Below are 16,015 nucleotides of genomic sequence, written 5' to 3' on the forward strand. Positions count from 1 at the left end.
AATTGTTTGGTTACCTATATTCTTGAGGTAATGAATGACAGAATTTTCATTTTTGGGTCAACTATCACTTTAAGCCTTGCATTATATATATTTTGAGATATATAAATGAACTCTTATAATGTTCCATAGTATAGTTTACGCTAAAATACGATAGTTACTTCGATTATTGCTACTGAAGGAATAGCATACAGAATAGTAAATTAATTTAGAATCTCCTTCAAACCGTCTCAAAGACAAAGAATGTTTGTCCTTTTAGAACGTGGTTCGATAGAATGTAGTTTCACAATAGTAGCAATAGTATTTTTGGCAGAACTATGGTTGCTACATAGTAGTTTTTAATATGGGTGGTACTAGCATTTGACGTCAGTTTATGTTCAGTTCAGACCAACGTCCAATCAACTACATTCACGACAAAAACAGCGACTTAAAGGAGTAATTTTATGAAGTAAGTTTAATAAAATATCAATAAAAAGCTTAAATTTGAGTTTGTCGTAGTTTTCTTCCACAGTGAATGTAAAGGTGAGCTGTTTAAATTATAGTTTTAATGTAGTCAGACAACACAAAGATTAAAGTCGATTTTATGTCATAATTTGTGCATTCACTACAGAAACAAGCTATATTGATAGGTGTATATATACATGTATATATGATCAGTGCTTTAGATTTTGTTTTCGTTAACGCACAGAATAGTTGATATAGTTCATATGTGCGTCGAAATTGCGCAGAAAATCAGACACTGGTGTAAATAAAAGTCACTCATTCCAATCGTGTGTATGTCAAGTGACGTTGCATTACAGTGTTATGTGTGATATAAAGCTTCACTTTTAATTCACATTTGTGTTTTTAATTTTAGGCCTTAAATTAAAAGGAAAACTGATATCCTGTTTGTGTTGTTAGATCGCAATGTTACAAATGTCCGAAGAGAAAACAGTAAGTAAAAATTTAAGAGTGTTTTAAAGTTGTTCAAATTGTCTTTTTCCCCCCTGTTGTTTTGTATTCACAACCATATTACTGTATTGGCATAATAAACTTTGTATATTGCCAAAGTATTACAGAGGGAAACAAACTAAATGAAATAATAAAATAATGTTAAAAAATAGACATAAAAAATCCAATAAAAAAGCATGATAAACAGCTTGTATTTCTTCTCATTTCTGAGTCAATGCAGGCAGTTTGTGCTGATGAAGCTGGGAAACTGGGTGTGAAACACGTTCCTCGGCCTGAACCCAAAGATGGCCAGCTCCTCATCAGAGTCGCGGCTACCGCTTTAAACAGAGCTGATCTTCTACAGGTGAACCACAGACCCTGCCGAAGTTTGTGTCCTGGTCAAATTCAACCCCACTGATGGCTAATTTTAATTGACAGAAAAAGGGTTTTTACCCACCTCCCCCTGGAGAGAGTGAAATCTTGGGACTGGAGGCCAGCGGGGTGATCGCTGACATCGGTCCTGGGGTCAAGGGGAACTGGATGCTGGGAAGCAAAGTAATGGCTTTACTCGGAGGAGGCGGCTATGCAGAATATGTAGCTGTTCCAGAAGAACTCATCATGCCTGTCCCGTCAAACCTCAATCTTCATCAAGCTGCAGCTCTTCCTGAGGCCTGGCTGACTGCCTACCAACTTCTGCACTTCATAGGTAACAATGTCAGCTTATGAATGTTTTTTATGCCCACTATATTCCCATATGCTGCCCTTTTTTAGCCAGAGTGAAGGCGAATGAGACGGTGTTGATTCATGCTGGAGCGAGTGGAGTCGGCACCGCTGCCGTTCAGCTGGTTCGCTTATGTCGTGCCATTCCAGTAGTAACAACAGGGAGCCCTGAAAAGTTAACATTTGCAGAGCAGATTGGAGCAGCTGTGGGAATCAATTACAAAGAGGAGGATTTCTCAGAAAAAGTGCTGCAATTCACTGAAGGTCAATCATTTTAGGATACTAAATATCTTTGTTAAATGTTGCAATCGATGCATTTAAACGAATTGTGTATTCTCGTTTAGGTAAGGGAGCCGATGTGATTCTGGACTGCATTGGTGGATCTTTTTGGGAGAAGAACATCTGTAGCCTTGCGATGGATGGACGATGGGTGCTCTATGGTGCTTTGGGAGGTAAAACAGCAGATGGAGACTTACTTGGCAAGCTTTTGAGGAAAAGAGGGCATCTGCTTTGCAGTCTCCTCAGAAACAGAAGTTCAGAGGTAAGAGGAGTTTTCCAGAAACCATTTTTATTGATAAATTGATGTAGACTAAATAGTTCACCCCAAAATGGTCTGAGACTATTCTGTCATTATTTATTCAAACCTCATGTCACGCCAACCCATAATGCTGTTAATTGTGGCCTGTTTTAACTCCTTTAATGATGTATAATGCTCAGTTTGAAGCGTTAAAGGTTATACGCTTTGTATGAATGATTGTGTCTTTATTTCTAGTATAAAGCAGAGCTGGTCAGGAGTTTCACCGAGCAGGTTTTGCCACACTTCCAGTCGACAGATCCTTCTCTGCGGCCTGTGATTGACAGCATGTTCAACATGGAAGATGCTGAAATGGCTCATCAACACATGGAGGCCAACAAGAATATTGGGAAAATCATTATCAAAATTGGAACCTTTTGATCACAGTATTACTATGGAATACAATCAGTAGCATCACCCGATCATTGAGAATAACATCTATGCGTTTTCATAGAGCAACAATCAGCAGATTTGATTTATGACCACTTACAAAACTGTCGTTTTCTCTGTCGAGCATCTCACATGGTCTCTGCCGACCTTTGTGAAAAAATAAAACATGATATTAAATGACTCTAACCACTAGATGGCCTTATTGCTCTATATGGAGCAAATTAACTGTTCCCCTGGATCCTGAAGTCCCATTTAAAGTCAGTTTGCATATGTGTGTGTGTGTGTGTGTGTGTGTATATATATACTGTATACTGTATATATATATATATATATATATATATATATATGTATATATATATATATATATATATATATATATATATATATATATATATACAGTATATAGATAGATATATGAAGAGTTCAGATGCAAAACCAGTGCCATCTGAAATTTTCTTCTAGAATGATCATTTTTATAAAGTTTGTATATTTAAGTTAAGTAATTTCACTTAAATGACAATTAATAGGTAATTTGCATTGCCATTTACATGAAATTATTGAACTTAAATGTACGAGCTTGATAAAAATTATCATTCTAGAAGAAAATTTCAGATGACACTCAGAGGCTTTTGCATCTGAACTCTTCATATATATATATATATATATATAGTGTGTGTGTGTGTGTGTGTGTGTGTGTGTGTGTGTGTTTCTCAAACTCGGTCCTGGAGGGCCACTGTCCTACACAGTTTAGCTCCAACACTGATCAAACACACCTAGCTGTGAGTTTCTAGGGATCCTGAAGACATTGATTACCTTGCTCAGGTGTGTTTGATCAGGGTTGGAGCCAAACTGTGCAGGACAGTGGCCCTCCAGGACCGAGTTTGAGAAACCCTGGTTTAAATGCACAAAAACTAAAAAATCCTCACTTCCCATTCACTCTTATAGGGGTCAAATTAACCCGTGACGTGAGGGAAGGATTTGTCACTATTTTTTTATTACAACCAAAAAAAAAAAAAAAAAAAAAAACTTGAACTCAGTTAATTTTAAATGAAAAATTAATATTTTAAAATAATGTGGATTGCTTATTGTTTTTTTTTTATTATTATTATTGGGCTTTACTATGTAATGATAAGACTATGTGATCTCTAAAAAGTTTACGTCAAGCAACATTTTCATAAATCTCTGAATGATGCATTACCTCATATTAATAATGGGATGAAATATTTGGACGTTAAGTAATATAAAATTTATGTTAAAATAAAAAGACCGTTTGTGTTATTTGTCGTCAACCAACCCAGCTACATGTCCTACTAGAATTGTAGATAACGTTATTAAAATACTTGGGTTTTTCTAACTGGTCACACACACACACACACACACACACACACTGCTTACTAACGCGGCTGCACTCGCAATGAGTTTTCGTACTTTGACGTAAGAGCAACTTTATTTCCTACTTCCTGGTCTAAAGTAAACTGCTGCTCATGATCAATGGATCAACTTGATGTAAAAACGCTGTAAATATAATCAGAAATGAATACACGCACAACTTTATCAAACTTCAGCTTCTCTTCTTAAACGGTAAGTGATCGATTTCATGAATCGGTATATAATTATTTTAGTTAAGTTATGATACAACAGGCCTGAGCTCAAATAAGCGCAAATGACCTGAAAATGAAAATATAGCTAGTCGTGGTAATGTTGTTTGCGGAAATACATCAATCAGCAAATTCAATATTAGTCTTTCTGATGATGAATTGCTAACCCTGTAAATATTTTAATCTCTTATTAAATAATAAGTGTATTTTGTTTCTAACTTAAACAGTGGCCCTAATTGGGTGTACTTTTAATGTATGCATGTCATTTTTACCTTTGCGTCTTCCTTCGAATCATTGTGTTGGTGATTTTTAGTCAATGTGTAAAGTCATTTCTTCTTAAAGCTCGCACAGGTGTTATCCAATCATATACAAAATGTGCTTGTGCTAGTTTTGGTAGCACTTTACAATAAGGTTCTATTTGTTAACATGAACTAACAATATAAAATACTTTTAATCTTCGTTAATGTTTTTTTCATTTACTAATACATTATTACATTTAAAAGTTTTATCTGATAAAATGATCCTATTTAATGGACCTGAGCTAACATGAACCAAATTTGTATTAACAAAGAAAAAGAACGTGAATAGAACAAGAAATACTGAAACAAATTTATCTTGCAAGCTAATTGTAGTTAACACATTAAATAATGTAAAAGGGATAATTCACCCTAAAATTAAAATTCTGTTATTAATTACTCCCCTTCATGTCGTTTCAAACCCGTAAGACTTTTGTTAATCTTCGGAACACAAATGAAGATATTTTTGATGAAATCTGAGAACTTTTTGTCCCTCCACTGAGAGCTATGCCACTTTGATGCTTCAAAAAGTTCATAAAGAGATTTGTTTTCATTCAAATGAAAACAAATCCATATGAATTGAGCGGTTTAGTCCACTTCATTTTCTGAAGAGACTCGATAGCTTTAAATAATGAACAGATTTAATTTAGGCTTTAATTCATATAAACATTCATCAGCTTACACATTAGACCAATGAGAACCACAAGAACCAATGAGGTTCTTTTTCGTGTTGCGCAGCACGTTTGAGCTTCTGCAAGAACCAATGAGGTTTGTTCTAGCAAATCAGTGTGGTTGAGCTTTTGTTTATGTTCGCAGATCAATGTATAGTAAGTAATGTAAAGTAAGTCGAGTCTGGCTTAAATTAAAAGCATTTTTAAAATCAGAAGACTTCTCTGGGGTATGTTCTTCTTAAAAGTCTTACAACACCATAAATCGAAGTCTTGGTAGGCAGTTTTTATTATCTATTAAATTTATTTTTAATTGGTTACTTTTCTTTTTATAATAAAAAAAATGTAAAGGCAAATAAAACTTTATAATTAAAGTATAAAATACAATAATCACGTTTTGAATCAAAGATGTAGTGAGCTCTGGGCTTCTTGTCTTCTGCTTGGGTTTCTTGTCCTCAGCTCTGGGCTTCTTGGCGTCAGGGGTTTAATGACGTAAGAGTCAATCAGCTCATCAGTCTTTTATACTCCTGTTGTTTACCACTGACGTTAGGTTCTAATCCTCTTGATTGACATAAGTTGTAACTTTCCCAAAGTTTTCCAGATCCTTTTCAAGGCCTCACAGGTGCAAGCTGCCCACCTCTTCATGCCCTTGAACTCCAGTAAACTCAACCAAGATGGCTGATTTCCTTTAACGTTCTAGGAGTAGAACCACAGTTCTTTGTGTCCTTGAGCACACACATAATCGCACACACTTCTGCTCCTCTTTCTCATGCACACACATACATAACAAACAATTACTGTACATCTATGCCAATACAATATAAGCCATTTATTTACAAACAAAAATAACAACATTGAATGCAATGCATTATATTCAATACATTGGCTAAATATGTGTAACACAAATGCATATACAATTAACAAGGAGGCAGGTAATTAAATTTTCTTGATATTATACAACAAAGCCTAAATTAAATCTGTTCATCATATAAAGCGATCCGGTCTCTTCAGAAAATTAAGACTAAACCGCTCAGTTCATATGGATTCGTTTTACAATCTCTTTATGTACTTTTTGAAGCATCAAAGTGGTAGTTGCGTAGCTGTCAATTGAGGGACAGAAAGCTCTCAGATTTCATTAAAATATCTTTATTTGTGTTCTGAAGATGACAGAAGTCTTACAGGTGTAGAACGACATGAGGGTGAGTAATTAAATTAAATGACACTTGGTTTGATATTTTGGTATCTAATACAGTGACATTCAGATATTTTTTTTTTTTTACATTGCCATTGTCCTGTTTTTCTGTTATTTTGAGTAATAGAGAGGAAAACTAAAAATGACTCTTCTGATCTTGATTGTTTTAGCAGAATTAAACAATGGCAGATTCAAGACAACCTCAACGCAAGCTGTCCAGAGCTGGAGAGAGTTTATACAAGACATTAGGCCTGGAGAAAGGAGCGACATCTGACGATATTAAGAAAGCATACCGGTATGTTTGATCAAATAATGCAAATCTTTTGTTTAATTATTATTGAAAACAATCCAAATATGTTTAGCTAATCGAAAAAGGGTATTGCTCCATAATAAGGCACTCTATTTGATAAATAATTCATGTCAGTTCAGGAAATCATAAATGCAACATACCTGAAAGGCTTTGTTTTTATAAATCCTCACCACAAGAAAACTGGCGCTGAAGTATCATCCAGACAAGAACCCCAACAACCCAGAAGCGTCAGAGAAGTTCAAAGAGATCAACAATGCCAACACCATCCTCCACGACGACACCAAAAGAGAGATCTACGACAAGTACGGCTCCATGGGCCTCTACATCGCAGACCAGTTCGGAGAGGACAGCGTTAAATACTACTTCCTCATGAACAAGTGCTGGTTTAAGGTGAGTGATTTGTGTGCATGCAAATCTGTCTATGTTCTTTGCTTTTAGTTATATAAATAGTACAACTCATTGCATGCACATGATCACTATAATAATCCCTTTTTTTGTTTTGTTGAACCTTGTTCAGACGCTCCTTGCGTTAGGGATGATCTTCACGTGCTGCTGCTGCTTGTGCTGCTGTTGTTTTTGTTGTGGAAAATGTGGCGCTTCAGAGCATGAAGAAAACTTTCAGTATATGGATCCAGATGAGCTGGCGGCAGAGGAGGAGAACGGAGGTGAGTCATGTGTTCAGGTTTGGAGACTGCAAAGTTTCCCAGTTTCCATCTTGGGCCTGCTTAAAGGGATAGTTGAGCCAAAAAACTCCTAGGTATATATGACTAGCATTGAATAGTGACTGAGTTTTTGAGTAATCATAAAAGTAATCCATACGACGGGTTAATAAAGGCCTTCTGAAGTGAAGCAAAATATGGCTGTAAGAAAAATATCCATATTTATAACTTTATAAACTATAATCACTGGCTTCTGGCAACGGCCGTACACGCATTGACAATAGAGTTACATGGTTTTCGCGAGAGGTGTCTATTCTCACCTAAAGTGTCAGAGGTCACTCTTCTGCCAGAACTCAACTCTCATGAACGCGCGTACGGCCGTTACTGGAAGCCAGTGATAAAATATGGATATTTTTCTTACAAAAACCCATCGCTTCACTTCAGAAGGCCTTTATTAACCCCCTGGAACCGTATGGATTATTTTTATGATGGATGGATGCGCTTTTTGGAGCTTCACAAACTCTGCCACTATTCAATGCCATAACTGTAACATCCTGACTGTATGTCCTCAAAGGGACAGTATAGCCCTTGGGCAAGATCCCTGTACTCTCGCGAGATTGTGCCAAAATCAAGATGGTGAAATAAACGCCCAGTTCAGAATGTCCGGTGTGCGTTCCACTTATTTTGTATAAGCTAGTTTAGCCAGTGCGCAAACGAGTAAACATTACATGGTGTCAGAGTAGAGGCTGTAATACTCACGTTCCGACAGAAATATGGATAGTTTCGGCATCCCAGCACCCAAAATGGATTGGAAATCATTCAGCTAATTTACCGGAAGGGTGGCGATGTGTCAAGCAGCACGCAGAGCTAATATTCTCCGGACCTCTACAGGAGAAACGCGAACAGGACAAATGCAGCTACCTTCTCTTATGGATTGGGCGGGGAGAAAGGACGGGACGTTTTCAACACATGGACACTAATAGATGAAGATGCAAAGAAACTGACACCACATATCTCACACCAAAGTCTAACCCGATATACACAAGATATCATTTCCATGAGAAAACGCAAGGAGATGGGGAAACTTTCGAACACTTCGTCACGGAACTAAAGCTGCTAGTTAAGGACTGTGGAAACCCAAACAGCGACGAGATGGTGCGAGGCCGCATCGTTTTCGCTACAAACTCACCGTGAGTGCGGCCGGGAGAAGTTGCTTAGCCATGGCGCGGAGCTAACGCTAGACCAGTGCTCTCATGAGTTGCACAAGTCCAGCTCAAAGAGATGGTTGGAGGCAGAGACCTCAACAACGACGCTGTACACACCATTACAAAACCAGGCCTTGAGAGTCCGCCACAGTACACAGAGAATGTGACCGATGTGACCAAAGACGGCGTCTGTCAAGCAACACACAAACACCCATACAAGAAAAGTGACTCACTGTGGATGAAGACACTGAAGACGAGCAGTTAGAACTTTTTATTGATGGACTTACAACTGAAAACACAGGAAAATGTAACGAACAAGCTTATGCTGAAATTGAAATCGAAACTCAGAAAGTTCAATTCAAAATTGACACTGGCGCAAAGACAAATGCAATTCCCGTACACATATTTGAAAGACTGTTTAGAGATACTGCCATAAAACCAGCCACCCAAAAGATCTCCGGCTATGGTGGTAAGTTCCTGAAAGTGAAAGGGGACCTGTCATCTGAAGTGGTGCAAGTAAAAGAACACCTCCATTGTGCTTGAATTCTACATAGTAGACAATAAAGCACCTCCCAGTCTAGGGAACTTAAGTTGTCTAGACCTTCCTTGGCTGTGGCCAAGAAAGAAGTGAAGCCATGCACAGACACAGACAGCCTCCTTAAAGAATACACAGACGTCTTCCAGGGCATAGGAGAGTTTCCAGGGGAGTGCAACCTCCATGTCGACCCGCATGCCACACCAGTAGTATACTCCCCACGAAGAGTACCAATCGCTCTGCGAGATAGACTGAAACAGGAGCTCGACAAGATGGAAAAGAGCAACGTGATCTGCAAAGTGAGCCCACAGAATGGGTCAACGCCCTCATAGTCGTAGAAAAACCCCAGACTGGCAAGCTGAGAGTGCCTAGACCACAGAGACCTCAACAAGGCGATATATAGGCCCCACTACCCCTTACCAACTTTAGAAGACATCACCACAAAGCTCGCCGGAGCGAAGTACTTCAGCGTCCTCAATGCCAGATCAGGCTATTGGGCCATAAAGCTGAGTACAGAGTCGTCCCTGCTATAAACATTCAGCACCCCCTTCGGCAGATACAGGTTCCTGAGACTGCCGTTCAGAATCAGTTCAGCTCAAGACAAATTCCAAACAAAGGCATGTGGACGAGACGTATGAAGGCCTCCCAGGTGTAGCCGCCATTGTTGACGACATACTCGTTTTCGGCACGACAACAACCTCAAGGCCATGCTGAGGCGCACAAGAGAAAGAGGGGTAAGGCTAAATCCTGACAAATGCCAAATAGGTGTATCAGAGGTTAGCTACTTAGGCCACACGCTCTAGCGTGAAGGCGTCAAGCCGGACCCGGCGAAGGTGAAAGCGATACGAGAAATGCAGCCACCCACAAGCAGAGGTTAGTTGGAAACCATCCCCGGGATGATTAACTATTTGGCCAGATTTGCACCACGCCTCTCCGAGATAAATGCACCACTACGTCAACTACTGAAGCAGGACAGTGAGTTCCTATGGGACAAAAACCACAACAAAGCATTCATGCAGACGAAAAAACTGATAACACATCATATTACTACTATAGCAGATTTTTTGAAATGGAGAGGCTTACAAGCTGCACCTCACTTGCAGTAATCACCAAGCTCAAGTCTGTGTTCGCTTGTCACGGCATCGCAGAGACAGTCATCAGCGACAATGGACCATGCTACAGCTCTGAGGAGTTCTGCCGCTTCGCAAACGCGTGGGACTTCACCCACACCACCACAAGTCCACCTTACCCACAGAGCAACGGCCTCGTCGAAAAGGCTGTCCAGACAGCGAAGCGCATCCTGGACAAGGAAAAAGCTGGAAACACAGACCCCTACCTCGCTCTGCTGGAGTACAGGAACACTCCAGTGGACAACCTCCAGTCACATGCCCAGGTTCTGATGAGCCGATGACTACGCTCCATACTCCAAGTGACCAGCAGGTATCTGCAGTCACAGGTACTACCCCAGAAAGCCATCCAAGATAGGCGAAAGGCATGCCAACACCACCAACAAGCATACTTCAACAGAGGCACCAAGCCACTGTCTCACCTACCTGCTGGCACACCTATTCATTTCCGTCAGGAGGATGGCTCCTGGAGATCTGCAACAGTAACACAACATGCACACACACACAGGAGCTACCATGTCCAGACAGGAGATGGACATACTCTACGACGCAACCGCTGGCAACCGCTTTCTCTTAAGAAGGGAGGTGTAACATCCTGACTGTATGTCCTCAAAGGGACACCGTAGCCCTCGGGCAAGATCCCTGTACTCTCGCGAGATTGTGCAGAAATCAAGATGGTGAAATAAACACCCAGTTCAGAATGTCCGGTGTGCGTTCCAGTTATTTTGTATAAGCTAGTTTAGCCAGTGCGCAAATGAGTAAACATTACAATTACAAAGCTTGGAAGAGCCAGGATATTATTAAATATAACTCTGCTCGTGTTCGGCTGAAGGAAGAAAGTCATATACACCTAGGATGGCTTGAGGGAGAGTAAATTATGGGATAATTTTCATTTTTGGGTGAACTTACTTATTAAGAACAAATGTTATTAAAGAAAGGCGCATTGTAACTTGTACAATGTTACTTGTGATTCACAGGCAATGACACAGGAAATGACACAGTAATAACAGGACAGCCTATTCCCTGTCCAGCGCCTGGAGATTCCGGTGAACATTTATTCTTTCCTCCAACAGATGCATATTTAACTTGTTCAGTCATTTTGTGTATTTGTTAGACATATATATATATATATATATATATATATATATATATATATATATATATATATTAGTGCTTTCAATCAATTACAAAAAATTACCTAATTAATCAGACATTTTTCTTTAATTAATCATGATTAATAGCACCTAACATACAAGTTTTTAATATATTTTTATGTTATACTCAATTTCACATTGAATCTTTAAAATAATGTAGAAACAACATAAAGACAGCATCTTTTTACTAAGCACTATGAATCACTGATACTGTGACTGATACTGATGTCACCATTAAAAAAATAAATTTTCCCTAAGTTTTAGCCAATTTTATCCACAATAAAATTGAAAGCTATCATTTTTAACATTTAACAATAGGCTAAAAATATAACAACTTTTGATTTAAGTAAACTTAAAACAATCTTCACATAAACCCATTGTAATAAATGTCACATTTAGCTGTGCCTTTAATATAGCAGGGCTCAATGCTAAGGGTTTTTTCTACTGATCCAGTCAGACCGGTTCAGATTTGTATCTTCCCTGCTAAAATGCCATTGTTTTTGACCCATGTACCCTTGTAAACAGTGCTTTAATATTTCCAAGCAGGTCTAATATACAGAAATTGAATAATCAAACACTGCACAGTCTTCACTGCATAAATTATAAATTAAATATAGATTAATCCTTATTTAAGCTACAAAAGTGATTCAGTCAAGAGCAGTGAGTGATTTTCTCTTTATCTTTTGTTATTTGATTAACATTAATGACACAGACAGAAACAGGTTTATTAGGCTGCTGTCACAAATTTTAAAAAGAATGTTCTGACCCCGAACTTTTAAACGGTAGTATATAAAAGTAGTTTATAATTAATATTATAATTTTAATATACTTGTAATAGTTCACTATTACTTACTTAACTTATAATAGTGTAATATTTTAGTTAAAATAGTTTATACTTTTTTATGTTTATTTTAATATATATATGTTTATATTTATATATTTATATATTACACAAATGGGAGCTGGAGTGCTGCTGGTATCCCTTGTATCCTCTGGTGCTCTTGGAAGGGTTAAATGTTCATAAAAAAGAATAGGAAAAAATCCAGGTCCAGGCACTCAGTAGGAGGCAAAAGTTAAAAAGCCTTTATTGTTTTAAAGGCCTAAAACATTAAAACACCAACGCGTAACGGCCCACTGGCCTTCATCAGGGTGTTGGTAACAAACAGACAGAATCAAGCCACACGTATAGTTGCTTTGATTTCAGGTGTGCCACTCTGGCACTTGCAACACAATTTCTTGGCCACTAGAGGCAATAGTTCAGGTCATGACTAATGCCAGAGGTTAAACCATACAAATACAAGACCAAATGAGAGATCTGAATGAGAGAATTATGAATTGATCATAATTCTCAATTCATAGTGTTGGAAACTTTTCCTTCGTCAAAGCAGAGACCAGGAGACTTGGTTCTTTCTTCAGCAGGATTCTTTATTGAGAACACGAGCTGTCGGTAGCTGCAGTCATCAAGTCCAACTAATGGTAGTGTACATTGTAGTTTATACCTTTCAAGGGGGAGGGATTTACATAGAGGTGGCATGTAAATGAAGTACAGGAGTCAGCCAATTTCCTGATCTCATCAGCAAAACAGTGCCATTCAAATGCATAGATGCTAATCCAATCAGCCTGACAGTATCACCCATACCTTCACATTATCATCGCTTAACTTGGGACAATGACACTGTTCAGGAGGTGCATAAAGACAAAAGGTTAATGTCAGACACCTGGGTTGCTTGACTTAATCTTCTTTGAATCTCATCATCTCATCTCATGATTGAATCTCATCATCTCAAAATGTAAAACACAGCGTACAGAGCCGTGACCCGGATATAGCTACTCACCTGAATCCAGATTGAAACTTCAAGCTCAACAATAGTGAAGATGGTTCTAAAACAACATGAATAGTGTACAAAAATGGCAATTGGGTCTATCGCATTCAAAAACTAGTCATCATTTACGAACAGCAATACACTGTCCCTATTGAGACAGAACAATTACAAAAAGTGTGAAAGGTCAAAATCTTCATTGAGACCTGGATAACTAGTGGCCCTCAAGGAATAGATCCAATATGTCTCCCTCTGTTTAAGGCGTTTGATTATATCCCCACCCCTGGCATCAAGGCGAAGGCATCAAGGCATTTTCCACTTGGAGATCTCTCATTTGGTCTTGTATTTGTATGGTTTAACCTCTGGCATTAGTCATGACCTGAACTATTGCCTCTAGTGGCCAAGAAATTGTGTTGCAAGTGCCAGAGTGGCACACCTGAAATCAAAGCAACTATACGTGTGGCTTGATTCTGTCTGTTTGTTACCAACACCCTGATGAAGGCCAGTGGGCCGATACGCGTTGGTGTTTTAATGTTTTAGCCCTTTAAAACAATAAAGGCTTTTTAACTTTTGCATCCTACTGAGTACCTGGACTTTTTCCTATTCTTTTTTATGAATATATATACAGTAGTTTACCTTTTTGCACATATGACTGAACACAAGAATATTTTGCTCTCTCATGTAATAGTTCTATGCTGTCTCAAAAATTAAGAAAGAAAGCTTACTTTTTTGTCTTGTTTAACAGGACACCCTGTGTTTGTAGGAATGCCCATTCCTGAAAAGTCAGGTGAATATCAACATCAGTAATTAGCATTAGCATGTTCTGTTCTGTGTGATGTTTGGATAATGTTCTTTTTTGGCAACAAAATGGCAAGCGAGTTGTGATTCTGAGGGTTGTTTTGCAGTGAAATGCTGATAGTTTGTGTTCTCCTGCAGATAGAGACACTGCTATACTGATCGCTCCAGAAGCACACAGCAAATGACAACCTGAAGATTTCCTCGTCCTAGAAATTTCAGTGGAAGGCTTTGTGTTGCACACGGTGTCTGTGCAGTATATGTGGATCATTTGATCTCCACGCATAATGCTATTTCTGTTTACATCATTGCTTGATTTTTATTGCAGAAACACTTTTTCTAATGCTTCTTTGATGAGGCACACAGATCAGATGCAGCCCTTTAATGACATCTAGAGCACATATACATATACATATACATGCTTGCCTAAAAAAGTTGCCAAATTACCTGATCTAATAAAATAAGAATCTGCTGTTTTTATAACAACACCATATTTACTGATATCTCGACCCCCCCCCCCCCTTTCTGTTCTGTACGCCACAATAATTCTTAAAAACACAAAGCCTTTGGAACCTTTATTAATATTGTATATGTACGATGTGAAGTCATTTAGACTCTATTACAGTGATAACGAATAAATTCATAACACTTTACAAGTTTTCATAAGTTAACTACTTTAGTTAACATGAATTAAGAATGAACAATATTTCTAGAGAATTTATCTAAATTAATGTTAATTTCAACATTTACTACATTATTTAAATCAAAAGTTGTATTTGTTAACATTAGTTAATTATGGAATCTTGTTTCCTCCACTGAATAAAAACAATTAAAAGATAATGGCGACTTTTTATCTCACAATTGCAAGTTTACATCTCGCAATTCTGACATCTTTTCTCACAATTGTGTTAGAAAGTCCAATTCTAAGGAAATAAAGACTGACTTTTTTTCCTCAGAATCGGATGTTTATATCTCACAATTCTGACTTTATATCATGCAATTTTGAGATAAAAAGTCAGAATTGTGAGATAAAAAGTCACAATTACCTTTTTTATATTTTATTCTTTGCCATGGTTAATGCACTGTGAACTAACATGAACAAACAATGAACAGCTATATTTTTATTAACAAAGATTAATAAAACCCGTAACAAATATTTTGCTCATTGTTAGTCTATGTTAGTTAATACATTAACTAATGTTAATAATGAAACCTTATTGTAAAGTGTTACCAATAAATCCATGAGTAATTTATTATTATCTCTATGTACATAAACATTAACATTTTATCTAACAGACAATTTTATGTGGTTTATTTTGTTTCAAGCAAACTTTGAAATAACCATTTTATAATACATGATCATTTACTATGGTGTCAATCTTTTAAAAGTTTCAAATGAATGTATATAAATGATGAACATATGATCAATAGGGCAGGGGTTCAGGTACGGACTGTCCCGCTGAGTTCAAAGGACCACTGAAATTTTGCCATGTAACGGCTAATAATAAAAGAAATTAATATTTTGTTGCTGTTTTCATTGTGGTAATATTGCACAGCCTCAGGGATGGTTTTGTCTGCGATTCTGTATGTATATGTATGTTTTTTTTTATAATTGTAATTGTTGGCAAATGACTGCTGCTGCAATATTCATTTATATTATTAATTATGAAAGATTAATAAATAGTTGATTATTGTATCTACTCAAGCTTTCCGTGTGAGTTTGTACATGTGAATTTGCTCTTACAGCAGTGAAAATGCTATATGTACACATCTGTTATCCAAACCCTCCAAAAGCTTTATCTCACTTTATCGCTAGTTTTGGAAAGTGACCTTGGTGAAAACTAAACACTTTTTCACGGCACCAACTAACTTTTCCGGCTTGTTATAGTAGCAGCGTGTGGAACGGCATACGGCTTTAAATTGACTGGAAACTTAAAGTTTCACATTAGTTCATCTTCAAAGTTCTAGAGATTTTATTGCATGCTTTTCAAGCACTAGTTATTTGGAATTTACTATTTGGAAGGATTTTTTTGTTAATGGCCTCC

General features: G+C 37.6%; 2 protein-coding genes across 7 annotated transcripts; both read left to right on the forward strand.

Moving 5' to 3' along the window:
* The first annotated feature begins 350 nt into the window (after nt 1-350).
* On the forward strand, nt 351-2,795 carry tp53i3 (tumor protein p53 inducible protein 3). Of its 5 annotated transcripts, none has more exons than XM_081393943.1 (7): nt 351-445; nt 854-930; nt 1,160-1,291; nt 1,366-1,633; nt 1,699-1,911; nt 1,992-2,188; nt 2,420-2,795. In XM_081393943.1, exons 2-7 carry the CDS (start codon nt 904-906, stop codon nt 2,600-2,602), a joined length of 1,020 nt encoding a protein of 339 aa, XP_081250069.1. In that variant the 5' UTR covers nt 351-445; nt 854-903; the 3' UTR covers nt 2,603-2,795. The 5 variants fall into 5 exon arrangements, with proteins under 5 accessions (XP_081250069.1, XP_081250073.1, XP_081250071.1 ...); XM_081393947.1 differs by having other exon boundaries at nt 1,169-1,291; XM_081393945.1 differs by having other exon boundaries at nt 353-445; nt 898-930.
* A 1,175-nt stretch (nt 2,796-3,970) lies between these two features.
* On the forward strand, nt 3,971-15,670 carry dnajc5gb (DnaJ (Hsp40) homolog, subfamily C, member 5 gamma b). 2 transcript variants are annotated; one of them, XM_081394216.1, is made up of 7 exons: nt 3,971-4,192; nt 6,539-6,660; nt 6,852-7,065; nt 7,193-7,340; nt 11,179-11,247; nt 13,921-13,962; nt 14,112-15,670. In XM_081394216.1, exons 2-7 carry the CDS (start codon nt 6,548-6,550, stop codon nt 14,156-14,158), a joined length of 633 nt encoding a protein of 210 aa, XP_081250342.1. In that variant the 5' UTR covers nt 3,971-4,192; nt 6,539-6,547; the 3' UTR covers nt 14,159-15,670. The 2 variants fall into 2 exon arrangements, with proteins under 2 accessions (XP_081250342.1, XP_081250343.1); XM_081394217.1 differs by having other exon boundaries at nt 3,972-4,192; nt 6,536-6,660.
* The last annotated feature ends 345 nt before the right edge of the window (nt 15,671-16,015 follow it).

Source organism: Scardinius erythrophthalmus (genome assembly GCF_964197995.2).
Source record: "Scardinius erythrophthalmus genome assembly, chromosome: 19".
Taxonomy (NCBI): Eukaryota; Metazoa; Chordata; class Actinopteri; order Cypriniformes; family Leuciscidae; genus Scardinius; species Scardinius erythrophthalmus.

Coding starts and splice junctions, on each gene's coding strand:
- tp53i3 (XM_081393943.1), top strand. CDS start 904: ATGTTACAAATGTCCGAAGAGAAAACA. Junction 1,292..1,365: donor ACAGAGCTGATCTTCTACAG/GTGAACCACAGA, acceptor TTTAATTGACAG/AAAAAGGGTTTTTACCCACC. Junction 1,912..1,991: donor AGTGCTGCAATTCACTGAAG/GTCAATCATTTT, acceptor ATTCTCGTTTAG/GTAAGGGAGCCGATGTGATT.
- dnajc5gb (XM_081394216.1), top strand. CDS start 6,548: ATGGCAGATTCAAGACAACCTCAACGCAAGCTGTCCAGAGCTGGAGAG. Junction 7,341..11,178: donor GGCAGAGGAGGAGAACGGAG/GTGAGTCATGTG, acceptor TGTGATTCACAG/GCAATGACACAGGAAATGAC. Junction 13,963..14,111: donor GCCCATTCCTGAAAAGTCAG/GTGAATATCAAC, acceptor GTTCTCCTGCAG/ATAGAGACACTGCTATACTG.